The sequence below is a fragment of the Peromyscus maniculatus genome, chromosome 16 (genome assembly GCF_049852395.1).
Source record: "Peromyscus maniculatus bairdii isolate BWxNUB_F1_BW_parent chromosome 16, HU_Pman_BW_mat_3.1, whole genome shotgun sequence".
Taxonomy (NCBI): Eukaryota; Metazoa; Chordata; class Mammalia; order Rodentia; family Cricetidae; genus Peromyscus; species Peromyscus maniculatus.
The window spans coordinates 52,370,348-52,386,776 of NC_134867.1; the positions used below are offsets into that span (position 1 = coordinate 52,370,348).

Here is a 16,429-nt window from a genome sequence, read left to right on the forward strand (position 1 = left end):
CCTTTCGGTCCTCCCCTGCCTCAGGGAGCTTTGTGCTCAATGATGGGTTTACCATAGCCATAGTGCAAAACACACAATTGCTCTCTCCGTGTGACACGGGGGGTGGGGGGCGTATCTTTGTGCCTGACGCCATTCTAGGATCTTGGTTAAGTGTTCTGTAATAATATCTCAAAAAGAAAGGGAGGGAAAAGTCACTTTCTCATGCATCTTAATTGTTAGCAGTTGTGTTTAATTCTGCCTGGGAAAAGGGACCGCAAAGCCATTGGGTTGATTTAATGGTTGGCGGGGCGCTTGGATGCTTTTCCCTCCAGCATCGACCACCTAAGCTGAGGCGACGGCCTCCTTCATGCTTCTTTCTTCCCCTCCAGTGATATCGAGATTTCAAGAGGACAGACTCCAAAAGCTGTGGACGTCCTTGCCAAGGAGATAGGATTGCTTGCAGATGAAATTGAAATCTACGGCAAGAGCAAAGCCAAAGTCCGTCTGTCCCTGCTGGAGAGGTTAAAGGATCAGAAAGATGGAAAATACGTCTTGGTTGCCGGGTAAGCCTCCACTACAAAATGACTATACTGAGACATGTTTCTAGAACTGTCTTCCATATTTGTCTCTGTCCACCTGCCCCTTAAGGGCATAGTGTTCTCAGTTTTGTCCTTGTCCCTTTTTGTTTCAATCGACAAACCTCTGCTTGTTACAAGGTAAGGCTCCTCACCCCCAGGCCGGAACAGATTAATCTCTATTCTGTATCTAGAGGAACAAGCTGCTAATTTGGCTGTTTGACTTTTTAATTTATTTTTTAAATTGGACATGCTAGGGCTCAAACCCAGAATCCGTCATGCTATAGGCAAGGGCTCTACCATTGAACTACACCACCAGTCAAACCAGAAGTGAGGTGGCTTCTTTTAACAGTGCTGGAGAACATGCTAAGCTTCATGCATGCTAAGCAAGTGCTGTACCGCTGAACTACACTCCCAGCCCCCAGGGCCTTCTTTTTCTTACCCTGTACTTAATACTGCTCTCTGGGCTTCTCTCTCCCACCAAGTCATATGTTATGTAGCCCAAGATGTCCTTGAACCCTTCATGCTCCTGCCTCTCTATCTTCTAAGTGCTGGGACTACAGGCATTCATGACCATTCCCAGCTGTCCAGCTGTCCTGGACATTTAAATTCCATTTTCCATGATAAAAAAAAAATCAAAATAACAGTTAGAAGCACATAATTTTGGACCGAGTAAGGGCTTTGAGAAGTGTGCTGCTGCGTATTCTACTTCCAAATAATATTTTAAGATACATCGTGAAATGCACACGCTTTTGTTAGTGTCCTTGAGGGTTCGTTTTCATGTGGACCTTACACAACCTCATTACATTTCAAACTAAGGTTGGGCCATTTTCAACTGTATTGACTCTTATATGAAAAATAAATCGGTACTTTGTGTGAAAGGGGACAGTTGTTGTTTTCTTTTAAAAATACATTTGCTAGCTGAAGTAGACAATCAGGGATTTGAACTATTTATTCATTGTGACATTAGAGAACATCAAGAGACATAAGTTCTTGTGTAGTTTTGCCATTTTGTGCAGTTGACTTGTCTATGATAGGTAGGTGGGCAAGTAGGTAGGAGAGTAGGTAGACAGATAGATAGATGATAGATAGATATGATGGATAGATGGAGAGAGAGATAGATGATAGATAGATAGATAGATAGATAGGTAGATAGATAGATAGATAGGTAGATAGGTAGATAGGTAGATATGATGGATAGATGGAGAGAGAGATGATAGATAGATAGATAGATAGATAGATAGATAGATAGATAGATAGATAGATAGATAGATAGATAGATAGATAGGATGGATAGATAGATAGGATGGATGGATGGAGATGGATATGATAGATAGATAGATAGATAGATAGATAGATAGATAGATAGATAGATAGATAGATAGATAGGTAGGTAGGTAGGTAGGTAGGTAGGTAGATGAAGCTTGAGATACACAATCCATTTCTGTCTCAGCCAGAGGCATGTCTTAGCTATGGACTCGTCTCCTAGTTAATTTCAGTTTACTTACCTATCCATGTGATAGCTTTCTGCTTTCTTTTTGTTGGTTGTTGTCCTGGTTGGCTTTGAGGGGTTTTTTTTGTGTTTGTTTGGTTGGTTGGTTTGGTTTGGTTTTTTGTCAGCTTGACACAAGCTAGGGTCATCTAAGAAGAGGGATTCTCCATTGAGAAAATGCCCCCATCATATTGGCCTGTACGCAACACGGGAAACCTCACTCGGCCCGGACACCGACAGGATTGACAGATTGATAGCTCTTTTTTTTGTAGGCTGTTTTTTGTTTTTTTTGTTTTTTGTTTTGTTTTGTTTTGTTTTGTTGATGGATGGTTGATATGGGTGGGTATACCCCGCTATAGGTGAGTATATCTCACTATAGGCAGTCCCTCCCCCATCCCCTGAGCCAGGCAGTCCTGAACAAGCCAGCGAGCAACATTTGTCCATAGTCTTTGCTTCACTTCCTGTCTTCAGGTTCCTGCCTTGAGTTCCTGCCCTGGCTTCCTCAGTGATGGAGTATGATGTCAGAGTTGTAAAATGAAGTAACCCTTTCCTCCCCAACTTGTTTTTAGTCTTATGGTGTTTTATCATAGCAATAGAAGGCAAACTAAGACAGCTATAAAAATAATGTAGTCTCACTATAAGATTTTTTTTTTTAAATACTGAAAATAAACACGAGAATAAAATATCACAAATTCTCCCACCCATGGGGAAACAGATCCTCAGGTCAGGGTGGTCTCACACTGATCAGTCCTTCTTTAAGTGAGGTCATCCCATAATGTGCTCAGTGGCACACTTCTGGAATGAGCTAGTGCACATTTACTGTTTTTGTGGCCATGGGGTAAGCATTCTATTATATATCTGGATTATTTTCCAGTGTCTCCAGCTCCTTGTTCTCAGTGGGGCACAGGTGTTAAGATACCTCACCATCACTAGTATAGAGTGTTTCTAACTCTTCTAGTGTACTGAGGAGAGAAAACGGCTTGACAACGGGACAGGGATGGTCCAGAGTTTATTCCCCTACTGATGGACATTTCCACTGTTTTCAAGTTTGAGATCACTGTAAACCATGCTAAAATGAATAGCCCTGGACATCCATATTTGTGCATTTGTCTCCTTACGAAGCTTCTCTAGAAGAAAAATCATTTGCAGTGAACTTTTAGTATCTGCAGGGGATTGGTTCCAGGGACCTGGGGACACCAAAATATGAAGTCCCAGCCCCTCTTGTAAAATGTCGAAGTATTTGTATATAATTTATACATATCATTTTGTAAACATTAAGCCATTCTTCGATTGCCTATGGTAGTTAATACAGTGCAAGAGCTATGCAAATATTTATTGTCGTATCTTGTTGGTGGAATAATGACAAGTTTGCACTTGTTCAAGACAGTTTTTCTTTTTCCAGATAACTTGGTGTAGTACCTCCAGGATCTGTGGCTTAAATGTTGCCCTCAGGCTGCCAGCATTTGTACTCACCAAGTTCCTTTCTAATCTCAGAGCCCAACCCTACGTCCTTAGACCTGAGCTTAGAGATATTGGTCCTACCTGCAGGTACTCTGTAGGCCCTGCTGCTGAAAGGAGAGGTGGGAGGGGCGTGGCCATTCCTCCACTCCTGGGTCTGAGTTTGGAGCATCTTGTAGTCAAGGTTGCTTCTAGGCAAGTATGCTTGATGCCAGCTTGCGATGAGTAAGCACGTTTTTGGACACTGAGGTATTTAAAAGCATCTCAGAGCTGGGAAAGGGGGTGCACACCTGCACTTGAAGTAAAGGGGCTCCCTAAGGAAACACACACACGCTTTAAAGAAAATAATTAAAAATAATGTATCTGCTACATGGCTTTGCTTCGCTTCTCCAGGCTTTGCGTAGTCTTGGTGGGTTTTACTGAGTTTTCTCGCTGTGGTCCAGTTCAGAAGGTTTGGGATGGGAGTTGTCACTCGGTTGCAGAGCTGCTTTCTTAGCGTTTGTGAGGCCTTGGGTTTAATCTCCAGACCCTTTAGGATAAGATCCAAGGATCTCAGGAGAAATGTGTTATCTGATAATAAAGGAAGATTCATGAAGCATTTTTTTTCCCCTCATGAAGTGGCTGTGATATACTCCATCTGGGGCTTGTCCATTTTAGAAATAAAGCCGAGATTTAGACATGGCCCCGCCTTGAGCTAAGAACAGAGTTGACATGTCTTAAACAAAAGCTATGATGATATTGTTATCAAGTTCCCAACGTGGGAGTTAAGCCATTAAGGCCTGGCCTCCAGCCACACGCTAGATCCAGCTTTGTAAGTCTGGAGTCGTGTCATCAAATGTGGTGGTTGTGGGGGAGAAAAAAAAAGAGGACAACAGTAAAAGGGTCCTGAATGCACAGCCATCAGAAATTAATTCAGAAAGCACATAACGTAGCTGACGTGTCTTTGGCGGTACACAGCCTTGCTCTGTCATGCGTCTTGAGTGTACACCGTGTGCCCTTCACACTGGGCCTACCTACCATCACACCACACACCGCCCACTCAAATTCCTGAAACACGTGAGCTCAAACTCACATTTTCAGCTGTACCTATGAACACACTGGTTTAATTATGGAGAATGAAGACTTTTGATACCTAACATTTTCTTCCCATCATTTGTCGCATGTAAGGGTCAAGTCGGTGTGTCTTTGGGTGGTATTGTGTTAGAGTGTTTGATTTTTAAAATTGCTATTTGAGTTGCTGACTTGAGCTTCCCAAAGAACAAAATGATGCGATGAATTGGGCTTGGGACTAGAACAGAATTTCCATCAGTTCCTAAATATGCTTCTGCCGTTCTTGTATGGCATATTTATGCAAAGCAGCGTTCTCATCATGGACGATTATTAAATCAAAATGTCTTTCAATTCTGAAAAAAATATTGAAGATACTTTATGTCCTTTAAATATTCATCCAAGGTTTAATTCTTCTGTAAAAACCATTGCACATCCATCTTAGTATGCAAATTCACTTTTTAATAAATGGTAAAATTATATATGCCAAAGAATTGAGGTGTTGGGTTTTTTTGTAGTTTTTCGAGACAGGGTTTCTCTTTGTAGTTTTGGTGCCTGTCCTGGATCTCGATCTGTAGACCAAACTGGCCTCCAACTCACAGAGATCTACCTGGCTCTGCTTCCGAAGTGCTGGGATTAAAGGTGTGCACCACTACTGCCTGGCAGAATTGAGTTTTTTAATTTATAATTTATTATTAATTAATGGTTGATTTGCATACCTGAGACCACACAAAAATTTCTTAGTTGAAAGGATTCACAAGTGAAATAGGATTAAGAAGCCCTGGACTAGACCATACCATGGCCAGAATGGCTGATCGCTGGCTTCTAGCAGTCTGCACTCAGTGAAACCTTACTCCACATCAGCCCATTGCTGACATGATTACTTGTGACCTCAATGGAACTAGCCTACCACGTTGTAAATGAAAATGTAAATTGAGGGCTGGAGAGATGGCTCAGAGGTTAAGAGCACTGTCTGCTCTTCCAGAGGTCCTGAGTTCAATTCCCAGCATCCATGGTGGCTCACAACCATCTGTAATGAGATCTGGCTCCCTCTTCTGGCCTGCAGGGATACATGCAAACAGAAAACTGTATACATAATAAATAAATCTTTTTTTAAAAAATGTAAATTGAAGTTGAGTCCTCAAAGACAGATTAAATGGCAGAAGAACAATTGTTCTTTCTCTTGAGACTATGCATTCAACCCTCTCAGCTCACAGAAACCTTTGAAGCCACATCAATGAAGGGGTCTTCCTTTCTCCTATATTCAAAACCATACAACAAAGCAAAAAAGAACCCGTGAAGGTGAAACTGTTTAGCCCTGAGCACATCCACGGCAGAAATCTATGGCGTCTAGAGAGCCCACACCCCACTGTATTCTATAAGAACAAACAAATTCAGGAGCCAGGTGTGGTGGCACACACCTTTAGTCTTAGTACTGGGGAGACAGATACAGGTGGATTATGAGTTCAAGGCGAGCCTTCTCTACACAAGTTCCAGGCCGACCAGGGCTGCATAGAGAGATCCTGCACAATTAAATTACTTAGCTAATTCTCCTTCAAATGGAATACATGATATATTTGTCAGTGTGTTAACTAGTTCTGGCAGCTGAGTGATTGATGTCAGACATACAGTTGTAATATAAAAATGGAAACTAAAATTTGACATAAAATTCACCTCCCTTTTTTGACTTTTAGTCAGATGAAAAGCTAGAGGGAAATTATAGTATCAACTATTATATGGCTTGTTGCAACTTTTTTAGAATACAAATGACCCCTCAAAGGAGAAATATTCCCCCCCTTTTTAAAGGCTCTTTTTATTCAGAAAATAATATTGACTTAGTGTATAAAATGTAGCATAAAGAAAAGTCAGAAGGAGAAAATAAACTATCTCATTACTCAGAATTTCATTATTTTTTCTATTTCCTCCCAGGATTTTACCTTTATACCCATCCTATTGACTTTAAAGATCACACTATAAATAACATTTTGTGTCCTGCCTTTTTCTCTGAACTCTGTAACATAAATACTCTCCCATGCTTTAGAGAATTCAGATACCCAAGACATTTTTTCAGTAAACCTAAATCGCCAAAAATCCAATATGGTACATTTGAATCAAGTGTAAATGTGAGTTAAACATATCAACAGAAGGGATGAAAATATGGAAGAGTGGAGGTTTCATTCTTTTTTAATTCCATTCTTAATAACTCAAATGGAGGACAGATTAAACCTTTTCTTTTTTTAAGAACCATTCTTCAGATTGTAAGATTTCATCTTCAGTGGGAATGATCTGCCTCTCATCGGCTACCCGTCACATGATATTTACACCTACACAGGGCTGTATTTGCTTTGCCTGACAAAATGAAAACTATTGGGAATTACCCAGGGAAATATGCCAAAGGATTCTTAGGGGCTCTTGAGTTTTACATTTTTTCCCAGTTACACTAGTGAAAAGGAATTTTGTGTGAAGGCTTGACATGGGGTACAGCTGCAAGCCTTTTGAATGTGCTCTGGTGAATTGGTCCTGCACCAACTACACTGTAGAAGATTCTAGAATTTCTGTGAATTTATTGGAAAGAACAGTTTTTAAAAGTCCAAATTGCTCTGTGCTGTGAGAATATAGACTTTTATTTCCTCACATTGGAGGAAAATGAAGATCCTTTGTGTTGGTTTTATTTATTTATTTTTTTCAGAATGCTAAGTACCCGATTTAAATTTCTTTCTTTGAATGTTTCAACCCATTATTTTGGTGCAATTTGGAAACAACTGTTACTGACTTTGGAAGACTTTCCCTTTCTACCTTAAGTAACATCTGTGAGGTTTTCTTTAAGTTGTACTAATGGCGACCTAGGACATCGATCATTAAAAGAAACGAGTGCCAACAGGGCCTTGAACTCTTCACCTCCATCAGCTGTAATGGAAAAAACAACCAAATGGACTGTCACATTTACTGTTAGATAGTAACGGGCTTTTAAAACCTTCCAAATCATAAAGATGCCTATGTATTTATGGCTGTTTGTGCATGTAACTTGGGAGTTCATGGTCAGGCCACGCGTAGCTGGTGCCCATGATCCTGTTTGACACAATTCAATTTTAGATGTACTTCAAATCTTTACCTCTTGTCTCTGCATAGGAAATCTCTTTCACTTTTGAATAGACCTCTTTCCAGTTGTCACAGAATATTGTGATAAATCTCCGCTGTCAATAACAGCAAACAGTACTAAGAAAAGGCTTCATGGCATTGCCAGACTTCTTTTGTTGTTGTTCATGTGTGCCCCGACAGGTGTCAGCAACGCAAGAAGTGTGGGCATTTTTCTTCTCCTATTAGCATGTCAGAATTCTTACTATAATGTCATCTCAAAAGTCATAAAAATCACATGATAAATGTTGTAGATTCAGCACCAGGAAGGCAACCGCAGCTTGGAGATGGTGAGAGAAACTCCCGGCCATTTCCATAACAAAGAGGCTTCCTAGACACAGAAAAGGAAACTTCACTTGGAAGTTACTCCTTGTGAAACCCACTTGACAATTTGGGATCTGAGCTCAGGAAGGATATGGGGAAAAACTTAAACCAAATTTTGATATCAAATGCAGAGATGGGGGTGAAATAAAATTTTATTGTCGCTCTCCTTTTATTGCTTCCAATAAATACTTCCTACTTGGTGATTTTCCTGTATTGTGTTCGTTGGCAGCGAGCTGAACAGTCCTGTGTTTCCAATTAAGACTTGGATGGCTGGCTCAAGTTTGAGGTCATCGCGGGGTGTGTCTTCTTCAGCTCTGCCAGCATATCCTTGGGAGAGAAAATGGAATCCTCCGTGTGACATAAAGTGCCGCTCCTCAGACCCATAGGTGGCTTTTGCAAGACAGTGGTTGTTTGGGCCCTTTGCTTTCTTTGATTCAGGGTGCATCTACAAAAGTGTGATGTTGACACGGAGCCTTGTATAACCATCTCCACTTGGACTCCCCTTGATGCCGTGCTGTTTAGACAGTTGGAGAGGGGCCTGATAAGCCCTCTCCTTCCTGTGACCCGAGCATTTCCGGTTTATTTCATCAAGTAGTATCTAATTGGCTCATCAGAAGTCCCTGCTGTGTGGTGGTCAGCAATGGCCCCGTTTGTCGCTGAGCTCATCAGTTCTTCTTGGTCCTCATCCTGATTCAGTCCTTGGTGGCTCTTCATCTCTAGACGTGGTCTTCCTTAGCCTCTTTCCAAGCAATGAACATGCTCCATATGTTCTTCTTGACTGGTTCCTTTCCTGACTGTTCCTTAAAGGAAAACGTACCCAATGGCTCTTTACTTATCTTTACTTCTTGTATGCTTACATGCCCTGGGTGATGACCATTCGGAGCTTTGAACTGTTGACTGTAGTCACACTTTCCCTCAGTAGGAAAACCCACTAAAGCAGATGAAAGCCTAGAGTGCATTGCCTTGTCTTCGGCTCACTCTGCATTTCATGTAGGTAATATTTATCTGATAGCCATGTCCCAGCTTAGACTTGAGGTCTGCAGGAAGTGTCCCTTGATGTTCCAAAACGAGTGAAACCTTGTTCCACATGCTTTTAATACAACGCCTGCCCTGTTTCCTCCTCTTGGTGTTTATCAGAGTTGCTATAATCACTGAGTTATCTGTATCTCCCATCAGTTAGAAGTCCTGGTAAGGAGACACAGAGTCTGACTTGATCATCTTTGTGTTCCAGGGTCTAGCCCAGTCCATGACTCATGATAGTACTGAATAAATATTTACTGTATGAATGACTGACTGATCATGTCACAGGGGTGTTCTGAGAGAGCTGAGGACAGAGATGTATCTGAAGGCACGCCTTCCTCCTTGTGATAACATCACCAGATTTTGTAGGTTAGAAAACTCTCATTAGAGTTGTTGTGGCCAAGTTTCCTAGACACCCTGACTCACACCATATAACTCATAAAAAAAAATGAGGTTGTAAGCACTGAAGAGAAAATTTAAGGAATTTTAGTGATGGTTAAAGTATGCTGTAGAACGGTGCTATGGGACCTTACTTGGAAATGAAATATCACAAAATACAGCAATATTATGAGCATGAAAAAATATGTCTTTGTGTGGTGTCCTGGGAAGCCAACTCCTCCATGTAGGGGTTTCCTCCTGGGTGTGCAGTGGACTCGGGACTTACTCATCTAGCTTTTGAAGCCCTGTACTTTTGACCATGTTGTCCTCTACAAAATTTATAATTGCAAAGCACATAATTTAGTTAAACAAGAAAACTTTTTTTTTAAAACCTCAGTACTTGAAGTAAGTTTATGATTTTGTGTTGGGCCAATTTCATGGCTAGTCTGAGGTGTGTGCAGCCCACGGGCCCCAGATTAGCTGACCCTCCTAAGATGGAGGCAATAACAGGGAATCGGACGTCTCCTTTGGAACACGAGACTTGTTCCTAGAAATCTCACCTGGCCTGCTCACTTAGGCAGCACATCCACTAACATTGAAATGATACAGGGAAGATTAGCATTGGCCTTATGCAAGGATGACGTGCAAATTTGTGAAGCATTCCATATTTTTAAGAAACTTGAAATCTAATACAATATCCATTAAAACATCTCATGGGAATGTGCACTCATGTGTGTGTGTGTGCACACACACACACAAAAGGTCACCTGGCAGTAATGAGCTTGAATCTACCTGTTGGATATGGTGAGGACCAAACCTGGATATGAGCATCTGGGAAAATGTGGGCAAGCCAGTGGGGATTTGGGGATCCCTTCTAATCCTGAGAATCTGGCCCTGCCTCACTCATTCAGCAGAAAGTCCCTTTGCCCACTCTACCCCACATAAATAGCTCTGGAAAGCAAAAGCCAGGATAGCCCCAAAAGACACCACATCAAGTTGGTGGTCCCAACTATTTTAAAGAGTATTTTTTGTGCTATTCTCTAAAATGAACATTATTAACACCATGACCCAGTAACTTCTCCATCTTGGTCATGTAGCCTTTCATTTCTGTACCTCTGAATTTAGCTTAAACATGGCCCATGTGCTATGCCGGGAACATTCCAAGAAACTATGGTCTCAAGTATACTGGGAGAGTTTTGCTCACTACCTGTGTCCTCGGATTTGGATTTGAAACCTCAGCTTGGTTTTATAAAGGTTGTCTTGGACATGCCATTAAATTCATCCCTCTACCCCCCAAATCAGGATCACGCCCACCCCACTTGGAGAAGGGAAGAGTACAGTCACCATTGGACTGGTACAGGCGCTGACCGCCCACCTACACGTCAACTCCTTCGCCTGTCTGAGGCAGCCTTCCCAGGGACCCACTTTTGGAGTGAAAGGTACTTCTTTAGCAACGAAAGCCAGTTTCCAGAGCAAAATGGGGGGAGCAAAAGTTCAAACTGAACAGGAGGCCCAAAGATGGAACTAAATGTTTGCAAAAGAGCTGCATGGTCTTTCCTCTATCTCCCCTGAACACTCAGGACGTAGCCGTCACCCCAACTTGAACCTCCTAGTGCGTAAAGGCATGCAGAGGTTGCTGCAGGGTTGGGGGGTTCCTCTGTGGAGCCCCGGGAAGCTGGTCCCTTGACACTGTTACTCAGGCCTCCTGCTGAGTCTTCTGTATCATCCCCACCTCCTTTGCCAAGTGAGTTTGAAACTCTGCCCATCTTCTTGGCGCTTCCTCATCCCGGCCGCAGTGAAAGGTCTCTTCCTGTACACATATGAGCTCTTTAGGTCAGGCCCCAAGTTGCAGCGTGTGGGAGTTGTTGGGCAGGGCCAAGGAGCTCTGGAGAGGAGACAACTGGCTGTGTGCAGAGCTGTGAGGAAATTCCTCCCTGGCTTAGCTGCGCTGACGTCTGGCACCTTCCTCTTCATTACTCCTGCTCTGTTGATTTATCATTAGGTCGTTCCTCGGCCCTCATTGCTGCAATTACTGCGTGTTCTTGGCAGTTCGTGGTTTTTAACTGTACTTTATTTATATCGCTGCTACAAATATTAATAATTCCTAACCCATTAAGTACCGATTCCTCCTGGAGGGCCATGCCTTATGCAGCAGATTGAACATGAGGCTTAGAGGAGAGGAGCTAGGGTTTTTAATCATGGCTGGTGTCTCTCACCTCTGCAAGATTCTGTGGCGAATCATAAAGTCTCTGAGGCACATCTCTTTAGTGTAGAAGGGCTTCTAGTACCAGGCTCATCTGGCTACTGTGAGACTCAAATAATGTGGAAAGCACATCCGAAGAACAGGGTAGATTGTAAAAATGATGTACGTTTGTGAGAGACTGGTATCTTCAGTGTAATAATCTAAGCTAATCTTGGGAGGGATAAGCAGCCATCAGATGAATTGCCTGAAGCCTATCATGTTTATGTCTGAGGTATTCACAGGTGAGTATTTTTTGGTTTAGTTCTTGTTTGGCTGTCATGGTGCTGAAGATTGAACCCCAGCAGCTTGGGCATGACAGGCAAGACTGAGACACACACACACGCACACGCACCCGCCCCATGGGCAGCCATTTCGGTTTGGGTATTTTTGAGGGGTGGTCTCACTGTGCGGACAAGGCTGGCCTCAGGTTTGATGCCCCTGATTCTGCCTCCTGGGTGCTCCACCAAGCCTGGCGGTGGTGTTTGTATTTATGTCATGTATGATTTAGATTAAAATAACCACATAGACCCTAAGATGAATTTAATAAAATGATCTCATATCCTCAAATACGTGTTTTATAGTACTGATATTTGCTATATTGTATTTACCTTTGGGGATGTTTTTTGTTTGGTTTCAGATGTTTTGTGTGTGTGGTGCTAGGAACTGAACTTAGGGTCTCATGCAAACTACAGCAATACTCGACCACTGACCTATAACCCAACCCTTTTTTCCAAAAAAAAATTTTTTTTGAAAGCAGGATGTTGCTAAGTTGCCCAGGCTGGCCTTGAACTCACTCTGTTGTCCAGCAGGCCTTGAATCCGTGATACTCCTCTCCGTTTCCCTAGGAGGGGTAATTGTAGGCCTATGTCAACTTTCCTTTTTAAACAAAGAAACAGAAGGCCAAAATGGCATCATTGGATACAGTGCACTGTTTTTGTTTAATTTCTGTTTGTGTGGACAGAACCTCCGGGCCTTAGCAGGCTGCCCCATTGAGTATGAGTAGTGTCCTTAGGTCTGTGTGTGTCCTGTAACTAAGTCTGGGGACTCACCTCACTGTACCTGCTGTCTTGTCTAGGAGGAGCTGCAGGTGGTGGATATGCCCAGGTCATCCCCATGGAGGAGGTAAGGCCATAAGATGCTCACCTGAACACCTGACACTGGCGGCTACATACAGATACATGTGTGCTGCCTGGCGTAAATATTCACGGTCCACTAATGCACATATATTCTCCTATAGCAAATGGATGCTAACCTAGTCCCTGATTGGAGTCTTTTATGAATAAATTATAAAAATATATGTGTGTATGAATATGTATGTGTGTATGTATGTATATGTATATATGTATGTGTGTGTATGTATGTGTAGGCACGCACACACATGAGCACACACACCATACTGCCTTTCTAAATTCCAAAAGGATTCTGTGTCCCCAAGCCTATGTGGACTCAAGCCCATTTTAGCTAAGACAGTGTTGTTCTGGGTTCTATCATTCGTCTCTTAGACTGCCAAATTCAGAAAGAGATGAATGATTTGTTCGACTGATTGAGGCCACAAATAAAATCATCTCATAGAAAATGGGCCAAAGGAGTCGAGGCATTGATGCTTATTTCTCCAAGAACGCTTCCTTCATCTCGCTTCCCTTATCCCCATGTCTCGCGAGGACTTGTTCGCCTCAGCCCTGCTCTCTCTCAGCATCAGCCTCGAGGATCGGTCCTGAAATCCCCCTAAGCTCTTGTCTGAGAAGGACACTATCCTTCCTATTACCTGTCACTTCTGTGTGGCCTGAGAGATCAGAGCAGGCCTTTGCTTCTATTTTGTAGTCTGTGTGACCGACCCCTCCTTATCAAGTTCCTTGGAGGTGCCTGTCCTGTTTTCCAAGTGGGTGCTGGGGTGTAGGGTCTCGTGAACGCTGAGCATGCACGTAACCACTGAGCTGTACTGGTACGCTGTTTTCTCTCGATTCTAAGACTTTTCCCATGCATGGAATGTTCTACCCTTCCTCTGTCCTTAGTTCTCTGCCTGAGTTATGGCCTCAAGATTCTGCTTCACTCCAAAAGTCCCCTCATTCTCCTTCACAAGGTAGGAGAATCTAAGGCCTGAAGGCCAAGTTAGGATGAAGAACAAGAAACATGCCAGGGCAGCAGGTTGAGGTTTAACTAGCAAATACAGACAGCAATAGTACTCATCTGCTCATCTGCATGGGTCTTCAACGCCATGGCTCGGTGTAGGGGTGCTGCCTTACCCCACACAGAGGCAGGCAGGTTGCCCCTTGAAGCTGGGACAAACTGTGTGTCTGCTCCATCTGTATCCACAGCTTGTGGCACAATGCCTGCCATGTAGTGGGTATTGATTGACCAGATTCCATACACAGGCATCAGAGACTCAAGGGTTTGTGGAGTAACGTTAGAATGAGTTCTAGATGGGCCAAGGAATTCAAGGCATTAGATTGAAGAGTGCCAGTCTTGTGAAAAATGAGGTAAGGCATTTGTAGTCAGAGAAACTCTATAAGGAGAGCCCTGAGACAGAAAAGGCTTTGCCTGTTCAGGAACCACAGGATGTCACTGAACTTGACCAGAATGCAGGGCCAGGGCATGCAAACCAAGGAAGCTGAGGCAGAGGAGTAGGCATGAATGAGCCAGCCTTCTGTTCATAGCCAAGAGGTTAGGTTTGACTTGAAGGGTCATAGTCAGCCATTGGAGGATCTTGAAAAGATAGTAATAGGATTACACTGGGTTTTTGTGTAGTAATGTTAATAATTTCAGTCACAAACAAAATGTAGGATGGAATTTTCCACTTGTGTCTTCATGTGGGTATTCGAAATGTTACAGATTTTTGAAGCTCTTTGGATTTCAGATTTGGAGCTTAGAGATGTGAAACCCATAATAACTTTTCCTTGAAGGTTTGCAAGGGCCCACAAGATAGATGGCTTAGCATTTAAAGGCACTGGCCAGTCGAGCCTAGAACCTGATTCAAGCTCAGAACCCAAGTAAAAGTGGAAGGAGACCAGCTCCATGAAGTTGTTCTCTGACCTCCACGAGCATGCCTTGCCCACACCCCTCCCTCCACCATATACATACATGATAATAAGTAAAACTTGAATAAATTAACTTTAAGAATTAAAGTTTTCAAGTTATGAGTGTGTTGATTCTGTAGACAGTAATCATGTGTTAATAGAAAACTAGCTTTCAGTAATTTTTCTCTTCATTTTTCCTATCAAAGTCTTGTTTCATTCCCAAGTGTATTTGATATAGTACAGTTTCCTAAATAATGAAGTGGTACAAATAATAATTAGAAATGAAGAAACTAGTCATTAAGCCCATTAAAATGTGTCGTCTTTAACCTGAGGATGGAGGAATCTGTGATAACCTCAAGAGTTCTTTAACATCAAGTGGAAGGCCTTGACCTTGATTTTCTAATGCCGGCCCTCTTGTCTTGGCTCTTGATAAAAACAGATAATTAGCATACCATTTATTAACTCAGCCAATCCTTGAAAACTGCCTTATCTGTGTGATACAAACAGAAAGATGTGACATTTCCTTTCTAGTTCAATCTTCACCTGACTGGGGACATCCACGCCATCACTGCTGCCAATAACTTGCTGGCTGCGGCCATCGACACAAGAATTTTACATGAGAGTACTCAGACAGACAAGGTGAGAGGTGGCCCTTGTTAGCCATCTTGGGGCTTTTACCCGGGGGTTCCTGCGTCCTTGAAGATTTCATGAAAGACTTTTACAGCCCATCTGTTCTGAAATTGTATTCAACATTTGGTGAATTTTATCCATATCCTCACTTCCAGAGGAGGAGAGCTAGCTGTCAATCAGGTTCTCAAGAGGGTTGATGATCACTGCAGAGCAGCTGGCAGAATTGTGGTATACTGATTAGACCAAATGTTACTTGAGATGAGTCTTTTTAAGTTTTAAAGGTCTTTGGTACATCATTTGTTTTCACTATGGTCATAGACACATTGGTCCATTCTAAAGGGGATTGAACTTTTGGGGGAGGGGGAGTTCGGGCTTCCAGTACTGGGACTTGAACCCAGGGCTTTATGCATGCTGTACAAGAGCTGGACCATTAAGTGATAGCCACAGCCAACCATTTGTAATTAAGTTTGGTTTTTTTTTTTTGAGCTGAGGATCAAACCCAGGGCCTTGTGCTTGCTAGGCAAGCGCTCTACCACTGAGCTAAATCCCCAACCCACAGCCAGCCATTTGGAAGACTGAAATTACATGCAGCAACCATGCAGTGTGAAAGAGCTCAGAGGCCCTTTCTGCCGTCATAGGCGTGAAGTCCAGCTCAGAGCTCACAGCTGTTAAACCAACTCACAGCTGAAAGCGACTGAACTCTGGGAGTTTATTCCTCACAGGCAGAGGTCGCAGGTGAGAGAGTTACTTCCTGGCATGATTTGCCATAAGGGTTCTGAGGTTTTCAATGATAATAATCCCCTAGTGAATCTTTCAAACAGAGTTCAGATAACTATTTGATAAGTTGTAAGGGTACAGACCAGATAGGCTTATGCAAATTCTCTGTAGTGTGCATCCTTTCCATTTTACTAAGTTTTATTAAAAGGACAGAATTTAAACCTAGATCGTTTCTATCAGCCCTCAAGTATCGATAGAGTCTGTTTGGTTATAAATGTAATGGCTTCATGGCCGAGCCTGAAGCTCTGGTGCATCGTTTTCTTCCCTTAGGCGCTGTACAATCGGCTTGTTCCCTTAGTGAACGGAGTCAGAGCATTTTCAGAAATTCAACTTTCTCGGCTGAAAGTAAGTTTCCAGT

At 42.6% G+C, this 16,429-nt stretch overlaps 1 protein-coding gene and 1 non-coding gene across 2 annotated transcripts in view; both read left to right on the top strand.

Moving 5' to 3' along the window:
* Mthfd1l (methylenetetrahydrofolate dehydrogenase (NADP+ dependent) 1 like) overlaps nt 1-16,429 on the top strand; it is a 192,652-nt gene that overhangs the window by 47,342 nt on the left and 128,881 nt on the right. The window contains exons 11-15 of the mRNA XM_015996812.3: nt 369-542; nt 10,711-10,847; nt 12,726-12,772; nt 15,196-15,303; nt 16,342-16,416. Of these exons, the coding sequence (XP_015852298.1) occupies nt 369-542; nt 10,711-10,847; nt 12,726-12,772; nt 15,196-15,303; nt 16,342-16,416 (541 nt within the window). The remainder of the gene's footprint in view (nt 1-368; nt 543-10,710; nt 10,848-12,725; nt 12,773-15,195; nt 15,304-16,341; nt 16,417-16,429) is intronic.
* Nucleotides 9,974-10,080, top strand: LOC121823313 (U6 spliceosomal RNA). The gene has a single exon (XR_006064723.1). It is a non-coding gene; the product is annotated as a U6 spliceosomal RNA (small nuclear RNA).